The 24,058-nt window shown below is 57.7% G+C and overlaps 13 protein-coding genes across 13 annotated transcripts; 6 read left to right on the forward strand and 7 right to left on the reverse strand.

The window, feature by feature from the left end:
• Nucleotides 1–680, forward strand: SCHCODRAFT_02481220 (uncharacterized protein; the record flags this gene model as incomplete). Its single annotated transcript, XM_050342797.1, has 2 exons — nucleotides 1–509; nucleotides 581–680. The coding sequence occupies 2 exons, from the start codon at nucleotides 1–3 to the stop codon at nucleotides 678–680; spliced, it is 609 nt and encodes a 202-aa protein (XP_050202820.1).
• SCHCODRAFT_02605850 (uncharacterized protein) lies at nucleotides 367–2,725 on the forward strand. The gene is made up of 4 exons (XM_003035998.2): nucleotides 367–509; nucleotides 581–597; nucleotides 648–1,917; nucleotides 1,972–2,725. The coding sequence occupies exons 3-4, from the start codon at nucleotides 855–857 to the stop codon at nucleotides 2,340–2,342; spliced, it is 1,434 nt and encodes a 477-aa protein (XP_003036044.1). The 5' UTR covers nucleotides 367–509; nucleotides 581–597; nucleotides 648–854; the 3' UTR covers nucleotides 2,343–2,725.
• Nucleotides 2,726–3,085: 360 nt separating this feature from the next.
• SCHCODRAFT_02595616 (HSP20-like chaperone) lies at nucleotides 3,086–3,678 on the forward strand (the record flags this gene model as incomplete). The annotated part of the gene is made up of 3 exons (XM_003035997.1): nucleotides 3,086–3,243; nucleotides 3,303–3,522; nucleotides 3,580–3,678. The coding sequence occupies 3 exons, from the start codon at nucleotides 3,086–3,088 to the stop codon at nucleotides 3,676–3,678; spliced, it is 477 nt and encodes a 158-aa protein (XP_003036043.1).
• Nucleotides 3,679–3,724: 46 nt separating this feature from the next.
• Nucleotides 3,725–4,551, reverse strand: SCHCODRAFT_02605853 (40S ribosomal protein S21). The gene is made up of 4 exons (XM_003035190.2): nucleotides 4,500–4,551; nucleotides 4,402–4,447; nucleotides 4,179–4,346; nucleotides 3,725–4,128 (listed from the first exon to the last, which is right to left on the reverse strand). The coding sequence occupies exons 1-4, from the start codon at nucleotides 4,512–4,514 to the stop codon at nucleotides 4,097–4,099; spliced, it is 261 nt and encodes an 86-aa protein (XP_003035236.1). The 5' UTR covers nucleotides 4,515–4,551; the 3' UTR covers nucleotides 3,725–4,096.
• A 276-nt stretch (nucleotides 4,552–4,827) lies between these two features.
• Nucleotides 4,828–6,252, reverse strand: SCHCODRAFT_02605856 (uncharacterized protein). Its single transcript, XM_003035189.2, has one exon. The coding sequence runs from the start codon at nucleotides 6,244–6,246 to the stop codon at nucleotides 5,134–5,136; it is 1,113 nt and encodes a 370-aa protein (XP_003035235.1). The 5' UTR covers nucleotides 6,247–6,252; the 3' UTR covers nucleotides 4,828–5,133.
• A 611-nt stretch (nucleotides 6,253–6,863) lies between these two features.
• On the reverse strand, nucleotides 6,864–8,630 carry SCHCODRAFT_02561249 (uncharacterized protein). Its single transcript, XM_003035188.2, has 6 exons — nucleotides 8,263–8,630; nucleotides 8,067–8,210; nucleotides 7,943–8,018; nucleotides 7,758–7,889; nucleotides 7,504–7,707; nucleotides 6,864–7,450 (listed from the first exon to the last, which is right to left on the reverse strand). Exons 1-6 carry the CDS (start codon nucleotides 8,431–8,433, stop codon nucleotides 7,122–7,124), a joined length of 1,056 nt encoding a protein of 351 aa, XP_003035234.1. The 5' UTR covers nucleotides 8,434–8,630; the 3' UTR covers nucleotides 6,864–7,121.
• A 154-nt stretch (nucleotides 8,631–8,784) lies between these two features.
• On the reverse strand, nucleotides 8,785–10,986 carry SCHCODRAFT_02561254 (LETM1-domain-containing protein; the record flags this gene model as incomplete). Its single annotated transcript, XM_003035187.2, has 4 exons — nucleotides 10,485–10,986; nucleotides 10,157–10,435; nucleotides 9,231–10,106; nucleotides 8,785–9,198 (listed from the first exon to the last, which is right to left on the reverse strand). The coding sequence occupies exons 1-4, from the start codon at nucleotides 10,890–10,892 to the stop codon at nucleotides 8,785–8,787; spliced, it is 1,977 nt and encodes a 658-aa protein (XP_003035233.2). The 5' UTR covers nucleotides 10,893–10,986.
• Nucleotides 10,987–11,098: 112 nt separating this feature from the next.
• On the reverse strand, nucleotides 11,099–15,179 carry SCHCODRAFT_02661304 (uncharacterized protein; the record flags this gene model as incomplete). Its single annotated transcript, XM_003035186.2, has 12 exons — nucleotides 11,099–12,042; nucleotides 12,089–12,610; nucleotides 12,662–12,766; nucleotides 12,820–12,876; nucleotides 12,926–13,166; nucleotides 13,423–13,483; nucleotides 13,543–13,681; nucleotides 13,736–13,842; nucleotides 13,902–14,057; nucleotides 14,133–14,322; nucleotides 14,384–14,516; nucleotides 14,574–15,179. 12 exons carry the CDS (start codon nucleotides 15,177–15,179, stop codon nucleotides 11,099–11,101), a joined length of 3,261 nt encoding a protein of 1,086 aa, XP_003035232.1.
• On the reverse strand, nucleotides 15,135–15,996 carry SCHCODRAFT_02605872 (uncharacterized protein). The gene is made up of 3 exons (XM_003035185.2): nucleotides 15,578–15,996; nucleotides 15,466–15,528; nucleotides 15,135–15,417 (listed from the first exon to the last, which is right to left on the reverse strand). Exons 1-3 carry the CDS (start codon nucleotides 15,977–15,979, stop codon nucleotides 15,256–15,258), a joined length of 627 nt encoding a protein of 208 aa, XP_003035231.1. The 5' UTR covers nucleotides 15,980–15,996; the 3' UTR covers nucleotides 15,135–15,255.
• Nucleotides 15,997–16,085: 89 nt separating this feature from the next.
• SCHCODRAFT_02682678 (uncharacterized protein) lies at nucleotides 16,086–16,906 on the forward strand. Its single transcript, XM_003035996.2, has 3 exons — nucleotides 16,086–16,429; nucleotides 16,479–16,526; nucleotides 16,575–16,906. The coding sequence occupies exons 1-3, from the start codon at nucleotides 16,156–16,158 to the stop codon at nucleotides 16,790–16,792; spliced, it is 540 nt and encodes a 179-aa protein (XP_003036042.1). The 5' UTR covers nucleotides 16,086–16,155; the 3' UTR covers nucleotides 16,793–16,906.
• Nucleotides 16,907–17,094: 188 nt separating this feature from the next.
• On the forward strand, nucleotides 17,095–17,444 carry SCHCODRAFT_02605878 (uncharacterized protein). Its single transcript, XM_050344188.1, has one exon. It carries the CDS (start codon nucleotides 17,180–17,182, stop codon nucleotides 17,342–17,344), a length of 165 nt encoding a protein of 54 aa, XP_050202821.1. The 5' UTR covers nucleotides 17,095–17,179; the 3' UTR covers nucleotides 17,345–17,444.
• A 495-nt stretch (nucleotides 17,445–17,939) lies between these two features.
• SCHCODRAFT_02482187 (P-loop containing nucleoside triphosphate hydrolase protein) lies at nucleotides 17,940–20,167 on the reverse strand (the record flags this gene model as incomplete). Its single annotated transcript, XM_050342812.1, has 5 exons — nucleotides 17,940–18,538; nucleotides 18,588–19,020; nucleotides 19,078–19,716; nucleotides 19,762–19,845; nucleotides 19,892–20,167. The coding sequence occupies 5 exons, from the start codon at nucleotides 20,165–20,167 to the stop codon at nucleotides 17,940–17,942; spliced, it is 2,031 nt and encodes a 676-aa protein (XP_050202822.1).
• Nucleotides 20,168–21,010: 843 nt separating this feature from the next.
• SCHCODRAFT_02661308 (uncharacterized protein) lies at nucleotides 21,011–24,046 on the forward strand (the record flags this gene model as incomplete). The annotated part of the gene is made up of 4 exons (XM_050346494.1): nucleotides 21,011–21,917; nucleotides 21,972–23,151; nucleotides 23,207–23,306; nucleotides 23,363–24,046. The coding sequence occupies 4 exons, from the start codon at nucleotides 21,011–21,013 to the stop codon at nucleotides 24,044–24,046; spliced, it is 2,871 nt and encodes a 956-aa protein (XP_050202823.1).
• Between the last annotated feature and the right edge of the window lie 12 nt (nucleotides 24,047–24,058).

The raw sequence follows: 24,058 nt of genomic DNA on the forward strand, positions 1-24,058 counted from the left end.
ATGCACCGCATAGAGCGGTGCAGATTCGTCGCGATGTTGGGGACGATGAAGGCGGGATTCGCGCGTTGTTTGTGCTGGCGGAGGTATTTGTCTAGGCGCCTGGCGCGTCGATTGCGCGATTCATTCGAATGTGACGTCCGCAGGGAATGTGACCCAGCGCGTCTGGCGCGAAGATCTGCATGCATCAGGTTGAGAACGTCTTTCATGGTCGTGCGCGCCGGCAAAGAACCGCATAGAAGGAGTGGATGGGCGTCAGGGGGGAGCCGTGGCAGCGCATGCGGTGCAGTCATGCAGTTGGCTGGCAATTGCCGAACCCAACTGGAATCGATTTGTTTTCGCGACGAAACCCCGCTTTCGACCTTCGTCATCCCCCTCATCCCCCCGAGCCCAGCAGAAAAACAGTCGAGCATCCCGCTCTCTGGCGTCGTCGACACCCGGCCGACCCTAGAGCACACGGTCGCCACCATTCTCCAAAAAAGGAACCAAGACCTCCGACTTCTCTGTCGCGAGTGAGTGCCCTTCATTGTTGCGCCCTTTGCGCGGGCGGCCCCAGATTAGATTGCTGACCGGCGCCCCGCAGGTGGTCATCCGTGCGAGGTTTGTGCTTATGGCCCATTCGACGCGTCCCCGCTGACCGCGATATGCAGGGGAACCACCCTAACACGCCCAATCCACTCTAGGAAACTTTTCTTCGACTGACGCGCCCGCCCGTCTACCGGCGCCGTCCGCCCGGATCGAAAGACCGCGGCGGTACAGGTTCGGTACTTAAAACCAAGGCAGCCACCATACACGCCATCCCCTCTCCGGACGTTCAGTCCGCCCTCACAAGCTCATCCCCAACAACTACTGTCACCATGTCCCAAGTCAAGACCCTCCCGGCCACCAACCCCATCGCCTTTGTGCGCCCCCGCGCCGTTTCCACTGTCCACATCTCGTCGTCCCCTTCCCTCCGCCTCACCGCCGCCAGCGATGAGACCGGGGAAGACATCTTCGACGCCCTACCTCCCCTCCACTATGGCCATCGCGAGGTCCACCTTCGCAACGGCATCATGCAGTCCCACCGTCTCGTCGAGACCGGTGAGGCTGACGCCGAGCGCGCCTTCTTCGTCGCGGATCTTGGCCAAGTCGCCCTCCAGCACGAGCGCTGGACCACCGCCCTCCCCGAGGTCCACCCGTTCTACGCCGTCAAGTGCAACCCGGACCCCTACGTCCTGCGCCTGCTCGCCGCCCTCGGCACCGGCTTCGACTGCGCGTCCAACAACGAGATTGCGCAGGTGCTGAAGATTGGCGGCATCGATCCCGACCGCATCATTTTCGCCAACCCGTGCAAGGCGACGAGCTTTGTGCGCGCTGCTGGCCGCGCGGGCGTGCACACCATGACGTTCGACAACGCGGACGAGCTGCACAAGGTCGCGCGCACGCACCCCGCGGCGCGTCTCGTCCTGCGCATCCTTACGGACGACTCGAAGGCGCTTTGCCGCCTCGGGCTCAAGTTCGGTGCTCCCCTCGCGGCTGCTCTGGGTCTTCTTGAGACGGCGCGCTCGCTGGGCCTCAACGTCGTTGGTGTCAGCTTCCATGTTGGCAGCGGCTGCTACGACCCGGACGTGTACGCCGATGCGATCGCGCGCGCTGCGGCCGCGTTCGCCATGGGCCGCAAGGCTGGCTACGAGTTCAACCTGCTCGACATTGGTGGTGGTTTCGAGGATGCGACCTTCGAGGCGGCAGCGCGCGTTCTGCGCGATGCGATCAACGTGCACTTCCCCGACCGTCATGAGCGGGGGATCCGCATCATCGCAGAGCCCGGTCGGTTCTTCGTGTCCACTGCTTTCAGCATCGCCACGAACATCATTGCACGTCGCGCCACTGATGAGGAGAACGCCAACGCGGGCGAGTCGGACGATGAAGTCAAGGCCATGTGTACGTGCTCTTCCATACCCGACGCTTTATAGCTTCAGCTCACATCCCACACAGACTACATCAACGACGGCGTCTACGGCGCGTTCAACTGCATCATGTTCGACCACCAGGTCGTGCAGCCCTACGTGCTCTCCATGGGCGGCTCCTTCCACGTCCCCTCCGGCGCGCCGATGCAGACCTGCAGCGTCTGGGGCCCGACGTGCGACTCGATCGACCTCGTGAGCAAGCGCGCGACGCTCCCCTGCGCGCTCCAGGTCGGCGACTGGCTCGGGTTCGACAACATGGGCGCGTACACGGTGTGCGCGGCGAGTCAGTTCAACGGGTTCGACGTCAGCCGCGTGATCTACACGGCGGGCGGGATGGGCGGTGCGGAGGCCCGCGCGGCGCTCAAGAGGCTCGCGGCAGAGGGGTGGGGGCACAAATAATCCGTGCCAGTACAGGAGGCACGGGTTGCTCGTGGTCGTGGCATGGGGTCGCCCGCGGGCCCCAGGCAGAAAGGTTTCCGAACGCAAAGAGAAGGAAGAGCAGTCGGTGCTTAGAATGAATGATAGACGTGCTCCATGAAGTCGAACGGTTCTTATGCTTACTTTATTCGTGCTCGCTGTTCTGTGCTTGAGTATTCCCTCATTGTCTGTGCTTCGTTTCTGTGCTTGCTCTCTTCTTTGACGACTAGCTATTACGACGATACATATTGCATACATGCATACCTGGGCTGGACATGTACTTCTGACCAGCCGTGCTCTGAATCGCGATGATCATTAGAGTTGGGGCGCGAACTTTGTGGGATCGATTGCTTCGAGCGCTTGCCCTTTCGCCTTGACATTCAGACCGATCAAAGATCCTGTGGTCTCAAAGAGGCACCGCCAAAGTCGCTTGAGGCCCTCGTCAGACCTGTGTCAGAGGTCAGAGGCAGGGAGCCACAAAGAAAGACGAAATTTCCAGAACTTTCTTCGTAATTTGGGGCGCTTTCCAGCAAGGCCTCGCCTCGCGTCCACGTCCCTCACCAGCCCTCAAAGTGACGCAAAAGCAGAATGAATCTTCCGGAATGGAGGGCATGGTATAAGAGGGAGGGCTGCAGGCCAAGTCAGAGCAGAATCAGCAGTAACACCAACCACTCGCGACACACAACACCTCTCAACCAAACCACTCTACACCTCACCCAACCACAATGTCTGTGTTCTACTACGAGCCCTTCTACGACATCGAGCGCTTCCTCGACGACGCGTTCGGCCCCCAGCGCTCGCAGGACGCGCAGCGCCGCCTCGCGCAGGGCAACCAGGGCCAGGTCGCCCACCAGAACGACGCGCCGCGCGCCATCAAGCCTAGGTAAGCTTACCTCCCTCCCAACTCTCGCTGCTGAACGTGCTTGCTAATGCGCCTGACAGGATGGACCTCCACGAGGACGCGGAGAAGAACGTCGTCACCGCGACGTTCGAGTTTCCCGGCGTGAAGAAGGAGGACGTGCAGGTGGACGTGCACAACGGCCGCCTGACGGTCGGCGCGGAGACGAAGCTCGCGGAGGACCGCGAGGAGAACGGCTACGCGGTGCGCGAGCGCCGCTACGGCAAGTGGTCGCGCACGTTGCAGCTGCCCACTGGTGTCAAGGTGAGTAGCAAGTGTAGCTGGATGCATGGAAGACGGAGATGCTAACGACACCTGCAGGAGGAGGACATCAAGGCCTCGATGGAGAACGGTGTCCTGACGGTGACGTTCCCGAAGACGTCGCCTCAGGAGGCGCCGAAGAAGATCGCCGTTGCGTAAGCCAGCGACGAGCTTGATGATCCTGTAATGAACAGAATGACTTGCATTGGACTCTGTAATGGCAACATGTAATCTAGTCAATGGAATTGCGCTGCATTGCTCTATACTTCTGGTGTGAACTGTCTTAATTGTGTGAGACAAAGAGGAAGGGGACATTCGTTCACGGAGGATGAAAAGAAAGGAAGAGTCTCTTCGGTGCATGCGACAGTCAAGACCGAGGGTGTTACTTGCAAGGCCATGTAGTGCGAGCAGGCGTGAGCAGCTTCTCTGAAGAGCGGGCGTTGACTTTGTTATGAATGTGATTGTTGGTCGAATGAGGGACGATAGGCATGCACAGATCAGGGCCCTCGGAAAGCGATATGGATAGCGCAGCTAGGATACACAGATGCAGATGTGGAAGGTCGTCTATCGTACACGATCACTTCTGGTATGACCAGACGTTCCGTAGCACTGTAAGTTCCATCAGTCTCAGCGTTCTATCGAGCCGGATATGCACTCACAGCCAGCCTTGGTCGCCAACCGGTTCAGCGAGTCATCGCTCTCGCCCATCGCGCGCACCTGGCCGGAGAAGGCGAAGGTGATGTGGGTGTTCTGTGCGCGACCGTTCGCGTCGACATCCGCAACGTTGATCTGCACAGAGGCGTGGTCTTTTGAAGTGATCAGGCGGTCTGGTGAAGGCGATCGGTCAGGACTAGCGCGGTGGGGGGAACGATTGGGACGCACTGGTCGCCGAGCACTTGCGCGGGACGTAAAGGTCAACGAGGACACCCTGATATGTATCGTCAGCACCACATCCTCATACATATAATGTCCGAGCGCACCTGGTCGTTCTCCATTGTTGCGGACGGTATTGCTCGATGCGACGCGCAGCAGTAAGATCGCTACGGTGAATGAGAGCGTGAGAACCAACATCGGCACTCCCCGGTAAAACTGTAAAGCAGTCAGATGATCTGCACGCGCAAGTAGCGGCTGTGCACGTGACTTACATTTTCAACCGCTGGCAAGCACCTTCGGCGCGCGCGGGTTCGCCGCATAGTTGTAACAAGAAATCACCTACCATACACCTGTGTCAATTTTACATTGCCAACAGTACACTCACAGTGGCCTGGCCGTGCACTTGGCTCGCATGTTGGGCTCTGGCGAAGCAAGGTTATGACAAACCAATAAATAGATAAATACGAGGAAATATCATACAGAATGGGACGCGTACGTGAGCAGCCAGCTACCCCGCATCATCAAGCTATTGTAAGTACGGAACCATGTCGATAAGAGCCACGGTTTCGTGAACAGTTCAATGAATAAATAGATGGCATAACACGGTACGAAGGTAAAAACATAGGTATGGGGAAGTAGCCAGCGGCCCCAAGCACAGAAGGTGGTAGTGAACCTACTGCATGTACTAAGTTAATCAACAAGGAGTAGGAACAAAGGACTACATGAAAGGTCTTCAAGATCTCATCTGGCAACGCGCCCAAATATCGGTAGCTCTCCCAACATCCCCAGACGCAACGCGCTGATTGGGGTGAAGTGGTCGGCCATAGTGTCTTCAACGCGTTTCCTGAGCCCGGTGAGTCGTTCAATCGCTGCCATCCTACAAGGCTTGCGAATGTGAGACTCCCCTCGCAACTCCCCGATGACTTTGTCGATATAGCCGAACGCTTCGAAGACGCGCAGGTCGGGGGACCCGAATGCCCGATTGACGATTGCACGAATGTACTTGATGCATGTCGTCTGGTGTGTCTTCTCGTTGCAAACGGACGAGTCCAACAAGGATGCTTCGGCGCGGATGTCGTTATCGAGGATTTCCTCGCAGAAGATTGTGAGCGACCGGTATCCATCTGCAAGACGGAACTTCTGCTCCTCCGTTAGGCCGGGTATATCGTACAATGTTGCACGATGGGATGGTATGGACTCCCGCTCGTGCGCGACAATGAGCTGATAGTAGTAGGCGTATCCTTGAAGTCGGCGGAGGCGAAGGTCCTCGGCGGTCGCGATGGCTTCAGGGAAGGCGGACGTATCCTTGGCGGCGAGGCGATCGATCCAAATATCCTGGAAGTCTTGCACGGCGGCTGTCAGATCACGCGCTACGCAGACACGTAGAAGGCGAGAGAGAAAGGGTGGGTCCCACCCAGGCCTCTCGACAGCTGGGAGACCGGCGATGCGTGCGGCGGTGTCGGTGAGGTATTGACAGGCCCACTTGAGTAAGGTCGTGATTCCGTACGTATGACTCATGCTGGCGACGCGCAGCATACGGTCGATGTCGTCGATGCCAGGCTGCGCATCCCCCGGATGGAGGTACACAGCCCAGCACAGGGCCCGGAAGTCGTCCGGTGTAAGATCGTTCAGTACCACAAGCTGTCCTTCGGTGACGGATTGCTCACCAGGGCTGGTCGCGATATTAAGCTTCATTCGACTGGCGCTGTGGCGGGCGAAGGCGAAGCTGTGAATTCTGAAGATCGTATGGCCAACGAGGACCTCGAGGTCCCCATCAGAGTGATGATAGACAGGGTCTGGGGTTGCGGCTTGCACAGGGCAGGCGGCGGAGGCTGATTCTGCGATAATTGTCATTGCGATGGTGGAAGTAAGAGGGAAAGGTGCAATTTCGCACGATCCGCCTTATATATCTACAGCCTGGGAAGATTAGATAATCTTCTAGACGCTTCGGGCACTGTCAAGGCGGTGCTAGGAAGCACTGGGAGGTTCTCTGGCGAGCTAGGGCCGGAAGCTCGGTCTGTGAAGTCGAGGAGGACATGGGAAAGTCAACTGAATTACGAGAGCGTAGGATGATCAGTCAAGCCTGTTCCGGAGCGTAGGCAGTGCATAGAGTAAGGGCTAGCGACAGAGGCAGAGATATGTCGAGATTGTTGAGGAGAGCAAATTGGTTTGAGAGCTGGCGCATACGAGATGAGAAAGCGCCCTCAGCTGCGCTGTCCCAGCCCGTCCGGGGTTGATATCGGATGCAGGGAGATGCGGAATAGACAGGCCAAGTTGCGGTCAGTATCTGGGCAATTAGGAGCGCGTCATTGACTTTCGCCATGGTGGGAGGAAAGGAACATGAGTGATGAATGTGACGAGAGTGATTCATGCTGATCGGAAGCAAATTCGAATCCGAGATCGACAAAATGAAATCACTCACGCCCATAAGAGCAAACATACGCATACAAACGTGGTCCAGCTTGCGAATTGGCAAGATAAGCTGCTTCATAGTACAGATTAGGCATTTTCTTCGATAGGAATAAGGTAACTCAAGAGTACACAAAAATACACTGTAACGTATAAGCCAATGACTGCGAACTGCATGAAGGCAGCTTATTTCGCGCACATGATCACATAAATAAATCCGTCGCGGGGGCAACATGATATAAGGGCAGCACTGTGGTCATCAAAAAGGGTAGTACAAAGCAAAAGGCCACTACATAGAAGGTGCATCAGGGACAATTATGCTACACCTGGTCCTGCGGGAGCCGGCTCTGAATCTGCCTTTGCCGCCTTTCAAACTCCAAGTTCTCCGCGAATGTCATCTCGCTCATGGACTCCTTGTCGTCGACAAAATCGGTCGAGTAGTCGCGCGGTAGGCCTCGGTTAGAGGTCGTGAGACGATTGATTTGCACTTCCATCCTTCGCTCGGAAGTGATCGTGCTCGTCGGACCTCCGCGCGAGAAGGACATTGCGCTAAGCGATTGCGTGTGCCTGGAGCGCAGCTCCTTGCCCACTCGAGACATGGCCGCGCGAACAATGACCATGTAGAACGTCAGGGCAATCACTTGGCAATCTGATAGCAGATTCAGCTGCTAGGCCTAGACGAATGCAAAGGAGGATACTCACGAATACCGTGGCAATAGACAACATACTGGGCGTCCGTTGCGGTCGCAAAGATGACAACCATAACAATGAGAGCCGTAGAGTACGTTGCGCCACATTCGACGACGGTTAAGAAGATGGGGGATATGGCAGACTGCCCGCTGGGTACGTTGAAGCCGAAGCGGCAGGATTGACAATGGTAATTCCACAGCTTGTACGCGAGGATGCCTACGCCAAGGTGGTCAGAGCAATCCAGAGGGACTAGGGAAAGGGCTGACTTGTTGTTATGATGTTTGTGGAGAAGGCGCTGGAGTAGAAGGCTACTACCCAGTGGTATGACTGCTGAGCGAAGTAGCTATCCAAGCCGCGCGAGCGTTGATCCATGGCATATACAGCAAGAGGACCATCGACTGGTGGCTCACATATCAGTATGACAATCATTGTACTGTGCAGCGAAACGCACCGGCAGTTGAGGCCCATAGTGCGACGGGAAGAACAATGGCCTCCCATCGCTGGTACACCATATGGCATCTGTAGATCTACGCAGTCATCAGTGGTGGCTCAGGTAGCGCCAGGAGTTCACGCACCAGGATCGAGTCCGCGACCAACGTCTCGACCAAATAAATAGCATTCTTTGTCGTCTCCCTCACTACGCTTTGGAAGTACACGTCCGCGACATCGACACGTTCGATGAATCCGATGAAGATGTGTCGTGCGTCTACTACAACGTGCTGCAGAAAAGTCAGCATCCATCACGTTTGCATGACGCGTAAGTACACTCACCATCGTACTCAGCACGAACAGAACGCATGTCACCGGATACCAAAGCCTGCCGGCGTGCTTCAGGCCATGCAAGGCCCAAATCGTCGCCACAAAGAGCGGTACCGACGCGCCATAGAGCAAGCACTGGATAATAATCGCGGTAAGGTGCGCGGACTTCACATCGAGAGCCATGAGCGACGGAGGGGAGAGCGCTTATCACGCCCCGCTATAGTGTTAAGTATGTGGGCCCCCAGGGGAGGCCGCCGTGCGTCAGGACCATCAACGCACGCTGTCATGTTTGCGCTTGGAGCCGCGGCCTGCTGCGACATGGCAGAGAGGGACGCAGGTAATCGGGCGCGTGCTTGCGCGATGAGGGATGGCAGCAAATCGCCTACTTTCCGCATTTGGGAGTTTTTGTCCTCGGATGGCCGGTCCGATAGACACCCTGTCGATGCTGGGATGAACGCACCCTCCCAGTGCTCTATACGCGATTACTATTAGACGCGGCTTAGCTGATAAAGATACCATGAGTAGAGATTCTATCTAATCGTCCTCCTTCACAATATCCTCCTTCCTCGGCTTCTCCGCGTTCTTCAGCTCCTTGCCCTGCCCCAGGATGGACTGCGCGTTGTCGTCCAACACCGTGCCGAGCCCCTCCTGCTTGACCAAGCCCAGCACGTGCTCCAGCTCGACGTAGCCGTCCTTGTCGACATCGAGCTTGCGGATGACGGCCTGGCCGACCTCCTCATCGGGCTTGTGCTTGATGACGGCGAGTGCCTTTTCGAGGTCCTGGACGGAGACGCGGCCCTGCGGGTCCTGCGAAATCATCTGGAGCGAGCTGCCGACGCGCTCATCGTAGTCCTTGAGCTGCTGGTCGATCTTGGTCAACATGGTGCGGATGCGCTTGGTGAGGGCGCCCGAGGGAGACTTGGGGTCCTGAGTGGACTGATTAGCGACCTCGCCTGAGATGAGAAGGGAGATGAGTGTACCTCCTCAGCCTGCAAGTTCTCCTCCATCAAGGCACGAAGTTCGTCGCGCTCCTTGAGGACACTCGACTTGGCGGAAAGGACGACGAGAGCCTCGGCGAGTTCGTTCAGCTGCTCCGTGGTCATGCGCGCGTTTTCGTCCTCGATGCCGAACTGGTCCATAAAGGTCAGGCAAGAACGAGTGTTGTGCGAACCAAACATGCTTACCTCAGAGTCAGGAAGAAGGGATTCGGCGGCCATGGCCTCCGCCTCCTCTGCCTCGCGCTTAGCACGACGCGCGAGCTCCTCCTTTTCTTCCTGCTCCTCCTCATCCTCGATAAGCTCCTGCTGCTGCTGCAAGACCTCGAGCTTCTGCTTGTACGTCGCCGCCTCGTCAACCTCGATCTCGGCCTCGTTGAGCAGGTTATCGGGCAAGCTGCTCAGCACGGCCTCCAAAGACTTGATAACCGCAGTGCGGCCATCCTCGTCGGTGCCCGGCGTGCGGTCGAAGAAGAACGCGCGGCCAAGGATGAGCAGAACGCCGGAGACGCGGTTGTGCAGGTGCAGGTTGATCCAGGTAGTAAGCTCCTCGCGCAGGCGGGACGGGGACGTGCCGCTCGTGCGAATGCCGCGAGACTGGCAGGCCGCATGCAGCTCGGGCACGCTCAACTCGTCAACGCCCTCGCGGAAGATGAGCTCGTCGTCGCGGCGAAGGTTGGTGAGCCGGCTGCGAATGGCACCACGAAGGAAGTTATCCGTGCCGAACGCGTTCAAGCCCATGTACCGGCACATAGACACGAGCTGCGGGCGAGACAGATTGTCGAGGGTGAGGTCATCGTCGAAAAGCTTTGCAACGTTGATGACGTCTTCGATGGATGGACGCTCGCCAGTGACGCGGACCTGCAGCTGGTGAGCTTGCAGCAAGGGGAATATGAAGGACGTATGCACACCTTCCGGAAGAACTCTTTGAAGGCGTCGCTGCCAACGATGTGCGCGTTGGCGCGTAGACCCGATTCACGGAGGGTCTCCTGGAGGAATTTGGCCATCTCTAAGCGGACACGAAGCAGCTTGCGCTCCTTTTCTTGCGCGGCAAACTTGTCCTCAAATGTGGAGGGCAGCATGTTGGGGAAGAGCTTGAGTGCGACAGGGAGCAGCAATTCCATGAAAGGAACGACCACGAAGACGGCAAAGGGCACAAGACGTAGCAAGTCCTGCGTCGTACGCCTCAACTAAGGGAGGGATTAGCACAGTGCACTTGAACGGGTTTGCGCCACGCACCTGTCTCCTCTCGCGGCGCGTGAGCGTCTCGCCATGGAGGATCTTCCACTGAAGACGCGCCGAGATGCGCACTTCCGAGACCAGCAGCTTGCTACCGTTCCAGTAGTGCTCCGCCTCATGCTTGACCTTCTTCCAGACGCGCTTCATGAGCGGCGCAGGAGGTTGAGGCGGGGCCTCCTTCGGCGCTGGCGGACCCTGCTTGCTCACATCCGGCTTCGCAGGCACGTCGGGAACCCCGTCCTTCTTCTCCTCACGCCATGAGCGGGTCGTCGAGAACGCTGCGGGCGGTGGGACGCGGACGAGCTGGTAGTGGGCGGCGACGGGGAAGCGGCGGGGCGCGGAGATGCAGGCGCGGCTATAGGAACGAGCGAGACCTGCCGGCGACGGTCTGGGCAGCCATAGAGACATGCCAATAATCAGTTGTTGTCTGGAGCCAGTGGACGACGAGCAGAGTCAGCGAGGAAGGATGGGGTTCATAAAAAACAAAGTCAGCAAGTCTACGCGCCCGCTCGGCCAATCGCCCGCGCCAATCGCTCAAGCGGTCCGATTTCCGCCGCTTCACGTGCTCAGTTCGAATCGCGCCCACAACTCCCATTCAGATATGTCATAGGTAGCTACCAGCAACGGTCGGCGCTGAGAGACGGCTTGCCATCCTGCAGAGGCCATGCCCTCTCGATACGCGCCCTCTCCTCCGCACCAGTAGCTGCATCAAGAGCTGCTTGTCGAGCTTCGCCGACAGCCTTCTGCACCTCCTCGAACCGCTCTGCCGGCACATTTCCCTCCTCCTCCCATCTGAGGTCGAGGCGAGCGAGCAAATCCTCGCACATCGCCAGCTCGCGAACAAAGCGGTCTGCTTCTTCGTGGGCCTGTTCGGCTTCTTCGTCGGAGAACGCAAATGGAAAAGGATCTACGGGATTGTCGTCGTCGTTGACCCCCACGATGACACCCCACAGCGACCACACGTTCGCAATATCACGGCGTATGAGTGGCAGCCACCGCGACCCACGGTTGATAGTGTGCGCAGGGCTGGTGACGGCCCGCAGAGTAGCCATGGTGCTGAATGGATTGCACAAGTCGTCCGCCAACCGAGGGTCTTCCTTGCGCAGGACCAGCTCATGCAAGTAAGCTCTCCACGCACGACGAAGGGCGTATTCGACCTCTTCCATGCTCTCCTCGTCTAAATCGTCGATCGCAACACCAAGTTCTGGTCTCCCTTCCTCAGAGAAAACCACGCGCGGCGCGGACTTCCTATCGAAGTCGTACGGCTGCGGGAGGGCGAACTGCCTGTAATAAGGCCCAACGGTCGCTCCCTGCCAATCGATGATGCCGCTCAGGCGGTACGAGGATTCGTCGCGGTGGACGATGATGTTGTTCGCGCTGAGGTCGGGGTGCCAGAGGACAAGCGCAATGTATCCGTCGGGAGCAAGGTCGGGAACCAACATTTCGTACTTCGCGATCCAATCACGGTAGGCATCGTCATTGTCAGGATCGGGCGTAGCCTGGATGCTGGCCCGCGCACATGCGCCCAGGGCGTACATGTAGGCTCGCACGTCGTCCCCTGTGCGACGATGAGCTCGCCTCTATCGAGTCGATGCACCACTTACATGGTCCCCTGTCAATGTCTAACGCATGCCTGCCAGCTCTCCAGAACTCACGGTGAACGGTTGGTCCTATGCAGAAGCGCGCAGTATTCTCATTCTCCAGGTCCGGATTCTTGTAAAGAGGCCTGTCGCGGATAGACTCAGGGACGTCTTCCTTGTAGAAGATGCTGCCGATCTGGGAGAAGCGTATGTTGGACAGCACAGACTCGATAGCTCGCATGAAGGGTATTAGCTGGACGTAGGGGTCTTCAGCGAGGGCGACGTCGGTGCACTCGTGCGTGCGAAGAGGCTCGCCAGGGAGCTTCTCGTACATGATGTACTCGCAGCCAACAGGCGTGCTTTCAGCGCGCGAGGACCATGAGCAGACGACAGGCGCAGGGATGTTAAGTTCGGTTCGAATGTAGTCCAAAGTAGCTACCTCACTGGCGGTGAGGAGGTGCTTCGGACCGGCGACAGGAAACGGGATTTTGACGATATACTCCTTCCCGTTGTCGGTCTTCAGGTCGAAGACGCGATTGTTTATGCCTGTGAAGTCTTAGTTACGGGACAAAAGGGTAAAAGCGAGAGACAACATACCGTCCTGGACTTTATTAAAGGACACAATCTCGTTCGCGCCAGCGGCTTTGATTGCGACGCTGAGCAGTGCTTTGACATTGAAGGGAACATAACGGACAGCAAGTTCTACGCATATGCAGCTTCAGCAAAGGGAGTTAAAGGCATGTAGAGATAGTTACGTTGCTTGTTGTTGTACAGCCAGCGGTACTGTGTCACAGAAAATAATCCGTTCCGGTCTGGAAGCGGCTGAGGATGAGTGCATGACGAGGATGAAGCGTGACATACCGTCATTCGCACTATGAATTCCCCTCAACGCCAGCGCAAAGGCAGGAGCGCGGCGGTCCTGATGAAGCGAGAGACGCCGACACACGAGTTGGGACAGACATCGCATATGCGCAACCGAATGAATGAACTGGACAAGGACAGCGTACCCCATCAACGAAACTAGTCTATCTCGGTACTTGCCGTGAGGGGCGCCCACAATCGGGGCCCATGAGTCGGGAACCATTATTTGCGTAGCAGAATACTATGCAAGCCCTGTTCAGTCAGCATCTTGTCTACCACAATGGCAGCTAATATTCGTCTACTTTCTAGTGTGTTCACAACTTGGATGTCTGTGTCTTGCGTCTGACCTCCGCCCCCTTCCTCTCCACGAACGCCGCTATCTCGCGCGCTGGCACATATGAGCATGACGTCTTGGACGCTAAAGCAATCCTCGAGATACTCACCTAGACTCTCCGGCTTCTCCTGAGGAATTAGATGACCCGCGCCTCGATGCGCACATTCGACGAGTTCTTGGGGCGCAGCCATACGCGCACTTGCGTTTCCTCCGAAGTGCCCAATCTAGTTCATGTGTGAGCTCTTTCTTCGCCCAAGGTGCCGAGTTTCTACGCTACACTCACTCTTTCTGCCCTGGGCCGGGTATGATCCACCGAATTTCGACGTCTTCGACGAGCGATGGCAGCCTCCTGTGCACCTCCGGGCTCGTCCGCGAGTCGGAGAACATGAGCGCCTCGTCGAACGGAGTCATACGCAGCTCGACTACGGTGCGGTGATCAGCGCAAGTTTCATGATCACAATGGGGGTACTACACACCTCCGCCATCCTTCTCATACAACCCGCCTTGCACGTACGCGTCCAGAACGGCTGGGTCCCAACGCTGGAAGAAGGGCGACGCGAGGAAAGATCGCTTCGCTTCTTCCCTGTGAAGCGCGAATTCTTTCGATCAACATGCTGATACGCGAGACAGGGCGATACCTACCTTGACGCCCAGCGCGCTCTCCTGCCGATGGCAGCGCCCGCAAGGTCGAACACGCCCTTCTCATGCTCAGATTGGGGGCGCATAATCACAGGGTCGACCAGGACGAGGCTGCGGAGCAGTTTGTGGCCGCTGGGAGGGGTAAGAGCGGCGAGTGCGCTGGACGTGAATATGGTCAGCTTTTCATGCCGTCGCGTCTTGTACCCCGGTTTCGTTATGGAACTGGTGACTTACCTGGCACATCCACTAAAAGAATGACCTATGGCCACCACATGCCTCCGTTGTAGTCCTGCGGAGCGCCTTGCTGCCGTCTCCGCCGCGGAGACCCGAGGGAGGTGCGTAGATAGCCCATCGGTAGTGGGGTCGGCCGGAATGAAGTGCAGCAAGAAGTTAAGGATATCGCGGGTGTTGTCCCGCCATGTGTCTAGAAAGTGGATCAGTCAAAGGAGGCGACCACGTACAGCAGATTTCCGAGGTATACGCACAGAACCCTTGAAGACCTGGACGGTTGATGACAGCGGCTTCACCATGGTGGACAGCTTCCCAAAGCCATATTTCTGCAATGTTGACCGCAGCAGCGGAGTTCCTGACCAGATGCTGCAAGGTTGGATACCAAGTCTAGGCAATGTCATTCGAGGTACTTTGACTGTAATCTGAGCGAAGGAGAAGGCCTACCTCTTTGTTGAATCCGTTTGCATGCGCGAAGAACAGCGTCAAACCAGGTTGAGCACCCGTCCCCCTACCATTCCTTCTGAACCTGGTCAAGGAATTGAACAGCGGCACCGCAGACTTGTACCCTTCCGTCTCCCGCCACCACTCATCACTCACGACCACCTTCTTCACCTCCCTCGCCACGCGCTCCATCTCCGCCTTCCTCCTCTCCTTACTCGCTAACAGCGCGGGGTCCGCACGCGGCATATCATACTGCGTGGGCACGGTGCGCAGCTTACACGCGGAGATGAGGTGCTTGGAGTAGGTGAAGCCGGGGAGGGTGTTGTAGTCCGCAGCGTCGGGGAGGAGGGAGGGGAGGGTGGTCAAACCATCTAGGTCGGCAGGTTCTATGGGGAGGAGCGGGAGGGGTGGAATGGGTTCGGGTTTGGGGAGGTTGGGCGGAGGCGGGTACGAGGTGGACATAGTGGGGAAGGACAAGAACAGGAACGTGGTGGGGCAGGACAAGGCGGGGAAGCGCAAGAACGTGGGGGACGAGGATCCGGCACCGGTCATTCCGGCACGCACATGATTACCGAGGAGAAGCGCCCCTGTGGCGAGTAGATCATGCATTTATGGTACAGAGATGTGGTTGCGGTGTAGAGGAGGTTGCGTGGTAGAGGCGGAGTTGCAGTATGTAGGAGAGTATCTATTGCCTGAGGCGCGCGAGAGCTGAACCAAAGTACTTGTCGCGCGCGGGTTTGCTCATGATGTGTACGGCGAAATTGCCAGCGTCGATCATTGCCCAACCGTTGTGCTCGCCGCGCTTGTGGTGAGTAGGGAGGGTGATGGGCGGGTCGAGCGTGGAGAGCTGCATTCGAGTGAATATGAAGTACAGGAGATATTTTTGAGAACCCACCGTTCTGTGCACATCTCTTACGACGGCCTCGATACCTCCACGGTTCTCTGTTCCTTCCTTCACCTGACACACGCTGAGCATCGGTATACACCAGGACGTGTCTGTTACGCACCTGCGCCAGCATCACCCAATCCCAGATCCCTCCCGTATCTTCGTACAGCGTCTCGCCAGAATAGTTCCCTCCCCGCTTGCGTCTTACTCCATGCCGCCTTTCCCTTACTGGTGGTTCCCCAGACTCCGGCAAAAGCTCATTATGCGGTGCAACGACCACAGATGCGCGATCGAGGTGGGGCGACTTCACAAGCGATTGCCTGAGAGCTTTGAGCGGCGTGGGGGCAGCGTCCGGTACAGGCGGTGCTTCCTCAGCGACTTCGAGAGGTGCACGCCGTGTTGTAGTTTCCGCGGGGTCGACAAACCATGGAGTTGATCCTGAAGGTGCAAAGACAGTAAAGAGGCGCACCGCTGGCCGCACTGGGGCACGCGAGAGGCTGCGAAGGGCGGTGGTGAGGCTCATGATGAACTTCGAGTCTGAGGAAATTGACGCTGGTGACGCCGCGAAGGTCGGCGCGACGCCACCGGAGGATGCGGGCCGGCCAAGCGCGAAGTACACGGCGACTTGGCGTCGACGCGTTCGGCACTGTTCAAGTCGACCACAACGAATTCCTTCCTCAGCCCCCTCCCACACTCACGATGGGTCTCCGAACGATAGTGGTGGTGTGCACGACGAGCTTCTTGCTTGGGTGCCTGTTCACGCATTGGATCGTCGACCTGCTTACGCTTTGGCGCCCACCGGCGGCAGAGGTGGACCTTTGGACCGCCGTGCGCTACTACTCCCTTATCGAGACGATGCCCAGGTGGTCACAGCTGCTACTTGGGCTCGTTGTATCTCTTGCTGGGGCTACTATCCTCTGGAGCCTTGGGGACGGCCAGGCAGACAACATCATGTTTGACGGGGGCAGTATCTGTACGTGTACCCCTACAGTCCCCTCTGACGCGACTGACGAGTTCCTCAGGTCTCTTCGGCGCAACTCTCGCCATGTATGTGTACAACGTGCTTCCCAGTACGTACGTCCACGTTCCCCGTCTACCCCATACTTCACACTTGGCAGGCATCATCAAAAACTTCGAGACGATCCCCCCTCACGAGCCCGACGCGATAGTGCCGAAGACCCTTCGCACCGCTGTCATCGACCTTGCCTCAAACCACCTCATGTGCAGCGTCGCGCTCACAGGCGTCCTTGCCCTTCAGGCGGGTCGGCAGTGGGTCCAGCGCTCGGCGAGGGAGGACCAGGAGGAGGTCGAGGAACTTGTGTCGGACAGCAAGTAACTGCTGCAATGTATTTTTTTGTGACTCTATATGCAGTGCGCGTGCTACACAGGCGTTGTCAAAGCAGTCCTGCAACAGTCAGCTTGTGCATCCCCTCCACCAACATGTCAAAGTAAGCAACACAACCTGATTGGCGCACAGTGGGTGGCTGTCACAACATCCTCAGATACGCTGCGTCGATAAGGTACGCTCATTCTCTTCGCAGAGCACAAGACGTAACACGGGTGTTGCAACTCAGGCCTGCCTACACCCCACCTATCTGACGCGCGACAGCCCTCCTTTAGGGAAGCATGCCTCGATGCGCCGCGTTCTGTTCGGCTCCAGCACGCTTCATATGCCCGCATTTCCTCCAGCCCCGCCTAATTTTTCTTGCTCCCGTCTTCCAACATGCCCAGCCTCGGGTTCATCTTTGTGTGCATCAAGACCCTCCTTTGGGATATCTACCTGAGCATCGCCAACATACTCACTAGACTCGTTCAGTCGCAGGCGAGCCACAGCCCGAACGGATTCAAGGCTTTGACTGAATCGGGAGGACGGCAAACGGGCCGATAACCGGGCTTTTCTGGTTTCGGACTGGGAGCGAGGGAGCGGGCGAGGCTCGCCGAGCGACTGGTATAACGTGACGCCGATTTGGCGGGAGCGCCCAAGCGTGAGTTTGACTTAGTGGAATTCGACCACGCGCACCTGTGCCCTTCAGTAATACCGCCCGCCACCTTCCACCGCTTGTCGTACCGTTCCCGCAATGTAAAGCAGAGGCTTCGAACATGGTACACCGCCTAATGAGCGCAGCCGACTTGAATCCGCGTGAATTCTCTGTTACGTCTTCATTACAGCCTCGTTCCCAGCCACGATCTGTCCTCCCTGTACTTTTTGTCTCTGTCGCTACACGTTCCCGCGCCCGCGTCTTGCAGGAGTCGAGTCTGCACATCCTCCCCCCTGTTCGCTTCTCACGTTGGCTCTCCCCCGCCCGCGACCCGCTCCTGTACCCCGCCCGCGACTCCTGCTCGCGCCTCGCCCTCGGCCGCTGCTCGCGCCTCGCCCTCGCCCGCGCGTGCTGCCCCGTGTCGCACTGGGAGATGGTGGAGGGTTGTCGGGAGTCCATCTTGACTATGTAAGTGTTTGGGATGACTACGGCCCGCAGGAAGGCTTACATGGACATCGTCTCCCAGTCAGGATCCACAGGAGTAGTAGCCGACGGAGGAGGAGGAGGATTGGATTGCGGGTCGTGACTGAAGTAGAGAGTGGGCTCGGCCGCTCCGACTGTCGCTGGAGACGCGTCCGGGTCGCGGTTTCCGCGCGCGCCCGGTGGATTGGGGACGTCTAGAAGCGGCTCTGCAATCGCTGGTGCGTTGGCCCGCTTCTTCCCCCGTGCCGTCTTCTTGCCCGGGAGAGCGATAAATGGGATGCTGAAGGACTTCAAGATGCCAAAGAGCTCTCGCCCGTGGGTCTTGTACCACTTCCACTGGCCTCCAAGGATCTTGACAAGCCGAGTCTCCGTATCGAATGATCCAACCGATGCGAGTAGCTCAACAGTCTCGTCCTTGAGAAAGGCTGACCCTCCGAACAGTGCCTGTGGATAGTCTCGCGCGACAACAACACGGCGCCACTCTAGCAACTTCCTCTGCACAGGTGCGTACGGGATCCCCCGCTTGACTTTGGGCTGACGTATCGCAGTGGGAGGATTCCCTGGCCGAACCGCATCGAGCAAGCTGCTGTCACACAGATCACAGCAACGGACGGACGGGTCTATTGTTGTATGTCAATCATTGATCTCGCGCGGTAGGGTAATACTTACTTGGTGGCTGGTTCTTGTAGATTTCCGTCAGCACGGCACGGCGGCAGACGCCTGTCTGCACGTAGACCAGGAGGTTCTCGTCCTCGGATGACCAGTCGAACGGCGGCTGCTCGCGCACGAATATGGCATCGTGCAGCGTGTCTGCGGCACCTCGTAGGAGACCGCGAGCGATAGCATCCTTCTTGGTGCGTTTACCGTGTGTTTTGACTCTTCCGGTGCGCTTCTTGCCCTTGGTACTTGTTTTTTGGATGTCTCCCACCCCACTCAGTGCCTGCGAAAGATCAACGAGGAATGCTGATGGTTCGACCAGTAGTACAGCAAGACCGATGCGACCACGCCCTCGCGCAGCACGCCCAGCGCGCTGTACGAAGGATGACAACGACGTGGTCAACTTCCACTGAACAACAACATCGATGTCCGGTATGTTACACCCCTAGTGCATCTTGTCAGTAAGTGCAAATCGTGGATGCGAGGCTTGACGAGTACTAACCATTCCTGCAGCATCTGTGCAGACGAGAACACGCACGGCACCCTCCCTGAAGAGCCGCATAACCTCCTTGCGGTATTCCTTGGAGAACGCAGCGTTGTAGGGCCGAATGATGCCCGTGGATTGGAGAGACTCTGGCAAGAGGTCCTCGAGGTGATCCTCGATCTCAATACCAGTTTGTATGTTGTCGGCGTAGACGAATGTCTTCTTGATCTCGCTGACGTCTTTGACAGAGGATGGGATAACGAAATCGAGGTCGGCATATGTGTTCATGGGGTGCTGCATAGCACGAACAACAAGTGAGACGTTTGGCCTATCGTTGCCAACATCGATACTGACAAAGTCCGTCTTGTGAAACTGCAGCTTTGCAAGGACATCGTCTCGAATGCGCGCTGATAGCGTCGCTGACAGCGCCACAATGGGTGTCTTCCTTGGCAGGAAAGCACGAAGCATGCCTAGCTGGCCGTACTTCTTGCGGAATTGGGCCCCCCAGTGCGAGACTACGTGCGCCTCATCAACGACGACGGAGAGGAGCATAGCCCCGAAGTTGGGGTTGTTGAGGACCTCGCGCGTGAAGCGGCGTGAGAGGCACATCTCGGGGGAGATCAGAACGATCTGGTACTTCCCCGCAACGATTTCCTGCTCCAAGGTCAGCACAGGTCCGTTATGGTGTGGGATGAAGCTAACCGCGAGCTTCTCTCTGCTACAGCCTCCATGGCTGCTGTTGACAGCAGTTGCTGTGAGCTTGAACTCGGTCTGGAAGGTTTCGACCTTTATGAGGTGAGTACCTGGCATGCACATCCTTCTGAATGCTCACCTGCTCGTCGTGCAGGGCAATAAGCGGCGAGATCATCAGGGTGACCCCACCCTTCGCACTTTCATGAAAATGTGGCCCTGCTGCGATTGCAGTCTTGCCGAAGCCTGTGCCTGCGTGTACAAGAACGTCCTTGCGCTGCAACTGAGCGCCGATGGCCTTCGTTTGAAACTCGCGAGGTTCATAACCGAACGACGCCGCCAGGACATCTGGGAGCCCACGAAGTTCATCTGTTGTAAGTGCTGGGCGGCTAGGACGGGGAGCGCGAGCTGATGACATTGTAGTTCGTTCCTGCACTGCTCCTCGGACAGTTGTGAACAAAGGGGGCACTGTGGTGGGAGCCAAGAGGGCAGCGGAAGCAAAAGTTTGCTGACCACCGGTGAGCCACCGATCATTGCCGCGTCTCTCCAACTCCCCCTCATGCCTATGTCAATCCCCCCTAGCAGCCCTCCGTCTGGGTCTTCGCCACTCACGATCAGCTCGCCCTCACCACTCTTTGGGCTGGATGGAGCAAGCATCGGCAATGCGGCAGCCGAGAGCATCGAGGCAGACTACGAACACAGTGATGGGGCGAGCAGCGGCAGGAATCACGACCCCAGACTCAACAGAACCGAGGGGGGAGTCGCCGAGGAGGAGGTTGACGATGAAGATGAGGATATGGAGGAGGACGACGAGGATGATGACACGGAGGAGGAGGAGGACGAGGACGACACAGAGGACGAGGACGACACAGAGGATGAGGACGATGTTGATGTGCATGAGGCCGAGTCCGACACGGATACAGATGAAGAGGAGGATGATGAAGAGGAGGCTGGGCTCGGTGAAGAAGAAGATCTTGGACGTCAAGACGATGGCAGTGAGGCCGCCCCATCTATACGCGACCCCCACACACCACCTTACACGCCTATCCCCCCTCAACGACCTCTCGCTCACCTTGGGCTCTCCCTCCCGTATACCCGCTCGCAGATGCCTCCACCTGGCTCGCGACGCGCGACAGAGGCGCTATTGCCCCCTCTCAGCAGCTCGGACGTTGGGAACTCCAGCCCAGGAAAGACCGGTGCGACACGTCCTGAAAAGTCGGCGAGCTCGAGGCGCAAGGGGCAACAACAGAGAGCCAGAACCATGGCCCCTGGACGTCTGGCGGCACGAGAGGAGCGCAAGCGGAAGAGGCGGGAGGCTGCAGATGCCCGTCGATCCGTCAATGACGGCCTCCTCGCATCGATCCACGAGGCAGGCAGCTCGCTCTACGAGCTCGTCATCCACACATCCGACCCGAAGAACAAGAGGGGTGATGCTCGGTGGCTGGGCCTTTTCGGGGGCCGCGCGGCGTCTGTCCGACATATTCTTGACATGTGGACTGGTCGTGGGGCGACGCCGGCAGTCAAGGAGGAGGTGTCGGATTGGGCCGTCGACCATACAGTAGGCCTGGTTCGCGCAGAGGTGCGCGCTCTCAGTACGTCGGGGGTCTACCATGGCTCCAAAGTCCCCATCGACTCGCACTTCCTCGCGCGCTTCAATCTATCCCGAATCCATACGCACTTCACCTCTTTGGCGGGTGTATCTCTACGAGTCTTCAAGGCATTTGCGACGTCACCACGACACTTGAAGCCCGGCATCTTGAGCGTCGCACGAGCAGCAAGAAAAACCCTCATCGTGACGAACACAATGTTGCAGCTCCTTGGGGAGTACAGCTACGCCAACAACCTCGGCAAGAAGGCCCTCGGCCTGTACCTGTATGCGAGCGGAAGTCAACGACAGTCCATCGAAGTCATGTCCCACATCGGCATCTCCGAGAGCTATTCCGGCATCATTGGCAAGGGCGGGGCACCTCGACAGTACACAACAAAGGGTGTTGATGGCGCTGGTACACAAGTCAAGTCGTACTTCACGCGGCCTGGCACCCTTCGCACCCTTTCCGAGTCCATGCGAGCAGCTGCGCGGGCCGTAGCGTCTACCGGCGTCTATGCGACAGTTTATGACAACATCAACATGGTCTTCCGTGCTGCTGAGCAAGTCGTAGGACGCACCGGTTAGTCGCTGTTCACCACAACCTATTCACCTCGAACTGACATATCTGTATCAGATGCACAGGAAAACGGCACTTGCGCGACCATCTGGCCTCTGCACAATGCGGCTGCGGAGGATATGCGCGTTGACGATTTGCAAAAAGCGTTTGATTCGGCCGCTCCCCTTGCTCTCGACGATATCCTCCATACTGTCAACGAGGCTGCGCTCTTCAGGGATTGCCTTGTCCACACCATCTTGCGCGTTGTTGTTGTGTACGGCGGCCCTGGCCTGAAAAAATATGCACAAGATGTCAACGCGACGCAACCAAAGACTTCCCGCCAGATAGCTGTCCACCAGACGCCCATCCACCCTTTGCCTGCCATGGAGATCGACGAGTCAACAATCCTCGGTAACGGCGAGGTGATCGAAGCTACAATCGAGGAGTTGCAGGTCAAGACGCAGGAGTGGTTTAACAAGCAGGTCCTTATCTTTGCTGGAGACCAACTCTCGCAAGCACGTATCCGCGCTCTTGTCAACATCCGTGCGGGCCAGGAAGCAGGACTCGCTGGCTACTTTTGGGGCGCGTGGATGCCCGGGCTTTTCCATGGCAAGATTGCCGATGCGCACGGCTTGCTATTCACCCACTTCGGAAAACCCAACAGCGGCGCGCGCAACCCGGGGAGCCTCTGGTTCCACAATACACGCCTCCACCGTCTCCCCATCACCCTCACATCCCTGCCCAACTACCGAACCTGCCGCGACCTCATCTTCGTCTCGCTTTACGCACGTATCCTCCACTGCCTCCTGCTTGTCTCGGGGGCAGCCAGCCTCGACGAGTATGTCCAGAACCTCAGTGGTTTTGCTCAGCTGAAGGCCGATGCTGAGAAGGTCTTCGACGAGTACGCGAACACGCGCAAAGTCGACGATTTGCGCTCGCGCCGCTACGCAGAGGCTACAGCGGCCGAGAACGCCGCAATGCTTGCAGCTGCGGAGGCGGGTACTTCCTACGTTGCGTCCGATGCGAGACCCCAACCTACGCAGGGTGATATGGTCTTCGAGAACGCCATGCTCTTCATGCGCGATGCGCTGATCTCGCGTGAATATACGGATGCTATCAAGGCCGGCGACTCCGGGCGCATCTTGCTCGTGCTCAAAGCGTGGGCACTGAGCTTCCGTGGCAATGGCCGGACCAAGTATGCCCACGAAATGTTGCACATCATTCACAACATCGAGAAGGTCTGGCCACCTAGGCTTGCGTGAGTCTGCGTGTCGTACTTCATTTGATCCCAGCATACTCAGACAGTTTAACAGAAGGATTATCACAGACAACTGGCTCGTCAATCCGACTGGCAAGAAGAATGCCTTCGTTGAGGTGGACCTGATGCAGGAGCATCTCAATTTCTGGATTAAAGTACGTGTTCTCGTGCTCCTACAAGCGACCTTGTTGTGCTAACAGCCTTACTGTAGATTTTCTATCGTGCCCATGGCAGCAACTCATCCTGGGAGTGGCTCGGAGTCGTAGCTCCCTGCGCAAACGTTCTCCGGCAGCTCGCCAAGACCATGAACAGCGTCCTCGGTGCTCCATCGCAGGGTACACGTCATGCACCGGCTGACCTCTCGACCGACATTGCCGAACTCATGAAGAGCCTCGACGAGCACGACGTCTACCGTCTCACACCCGGCCGCGTTCTTGACGATGACGACGAGCCTGCCAAAGACGTCATTGGCGCTGGCCTGCAGATGCTGACGGACAACACGACGAACCCCCTCGACGAATACAATGCCTCGTTCACACGCTTGCAGAGGCGCCGCCGCCGGATCCCTTTGGTCGGCCATCTACCACAGCAGCCCGTCACTGGCGCAGTGGCTACACCTTCGACCCCCGAGCCAATGGACACCTCGGAAGCACTGCCTGGTCCGGGAACGGATTCAGATTCGGACACCACCGAGTCGGACACAGAGTTGGACTCGGAGGGCAGCGAGGCCGAGTTTGAGCGCGTCCTGGCCGATGACGAGGAACCAACCCTTCAGGTCATTGAGGAGGAAGATGTTGCACTAGATCTTGATGACTTGGATCTAGAGGAGGACGATGAAGGCGATGAGGAGGACGTGGAGGACGTGGATGACGAGATGGTCAGCGAAATCGATTAGATAGGTAATTTA

Source organism: Schizophyllum commune (assembly GCF_000143185.2).
Source record: "Schizophyllum commune H4-8 unplaced genomic scaffold SCHCOscaffold_1, whole genome shotgun sequence".
Lineage (NCBI taxonomy): Eukaryota > Fungi > Basidiomycota > Agaricomycetes > Agaricales > Schizophyllaceae > Schizophyllum > Schizophyllum commune.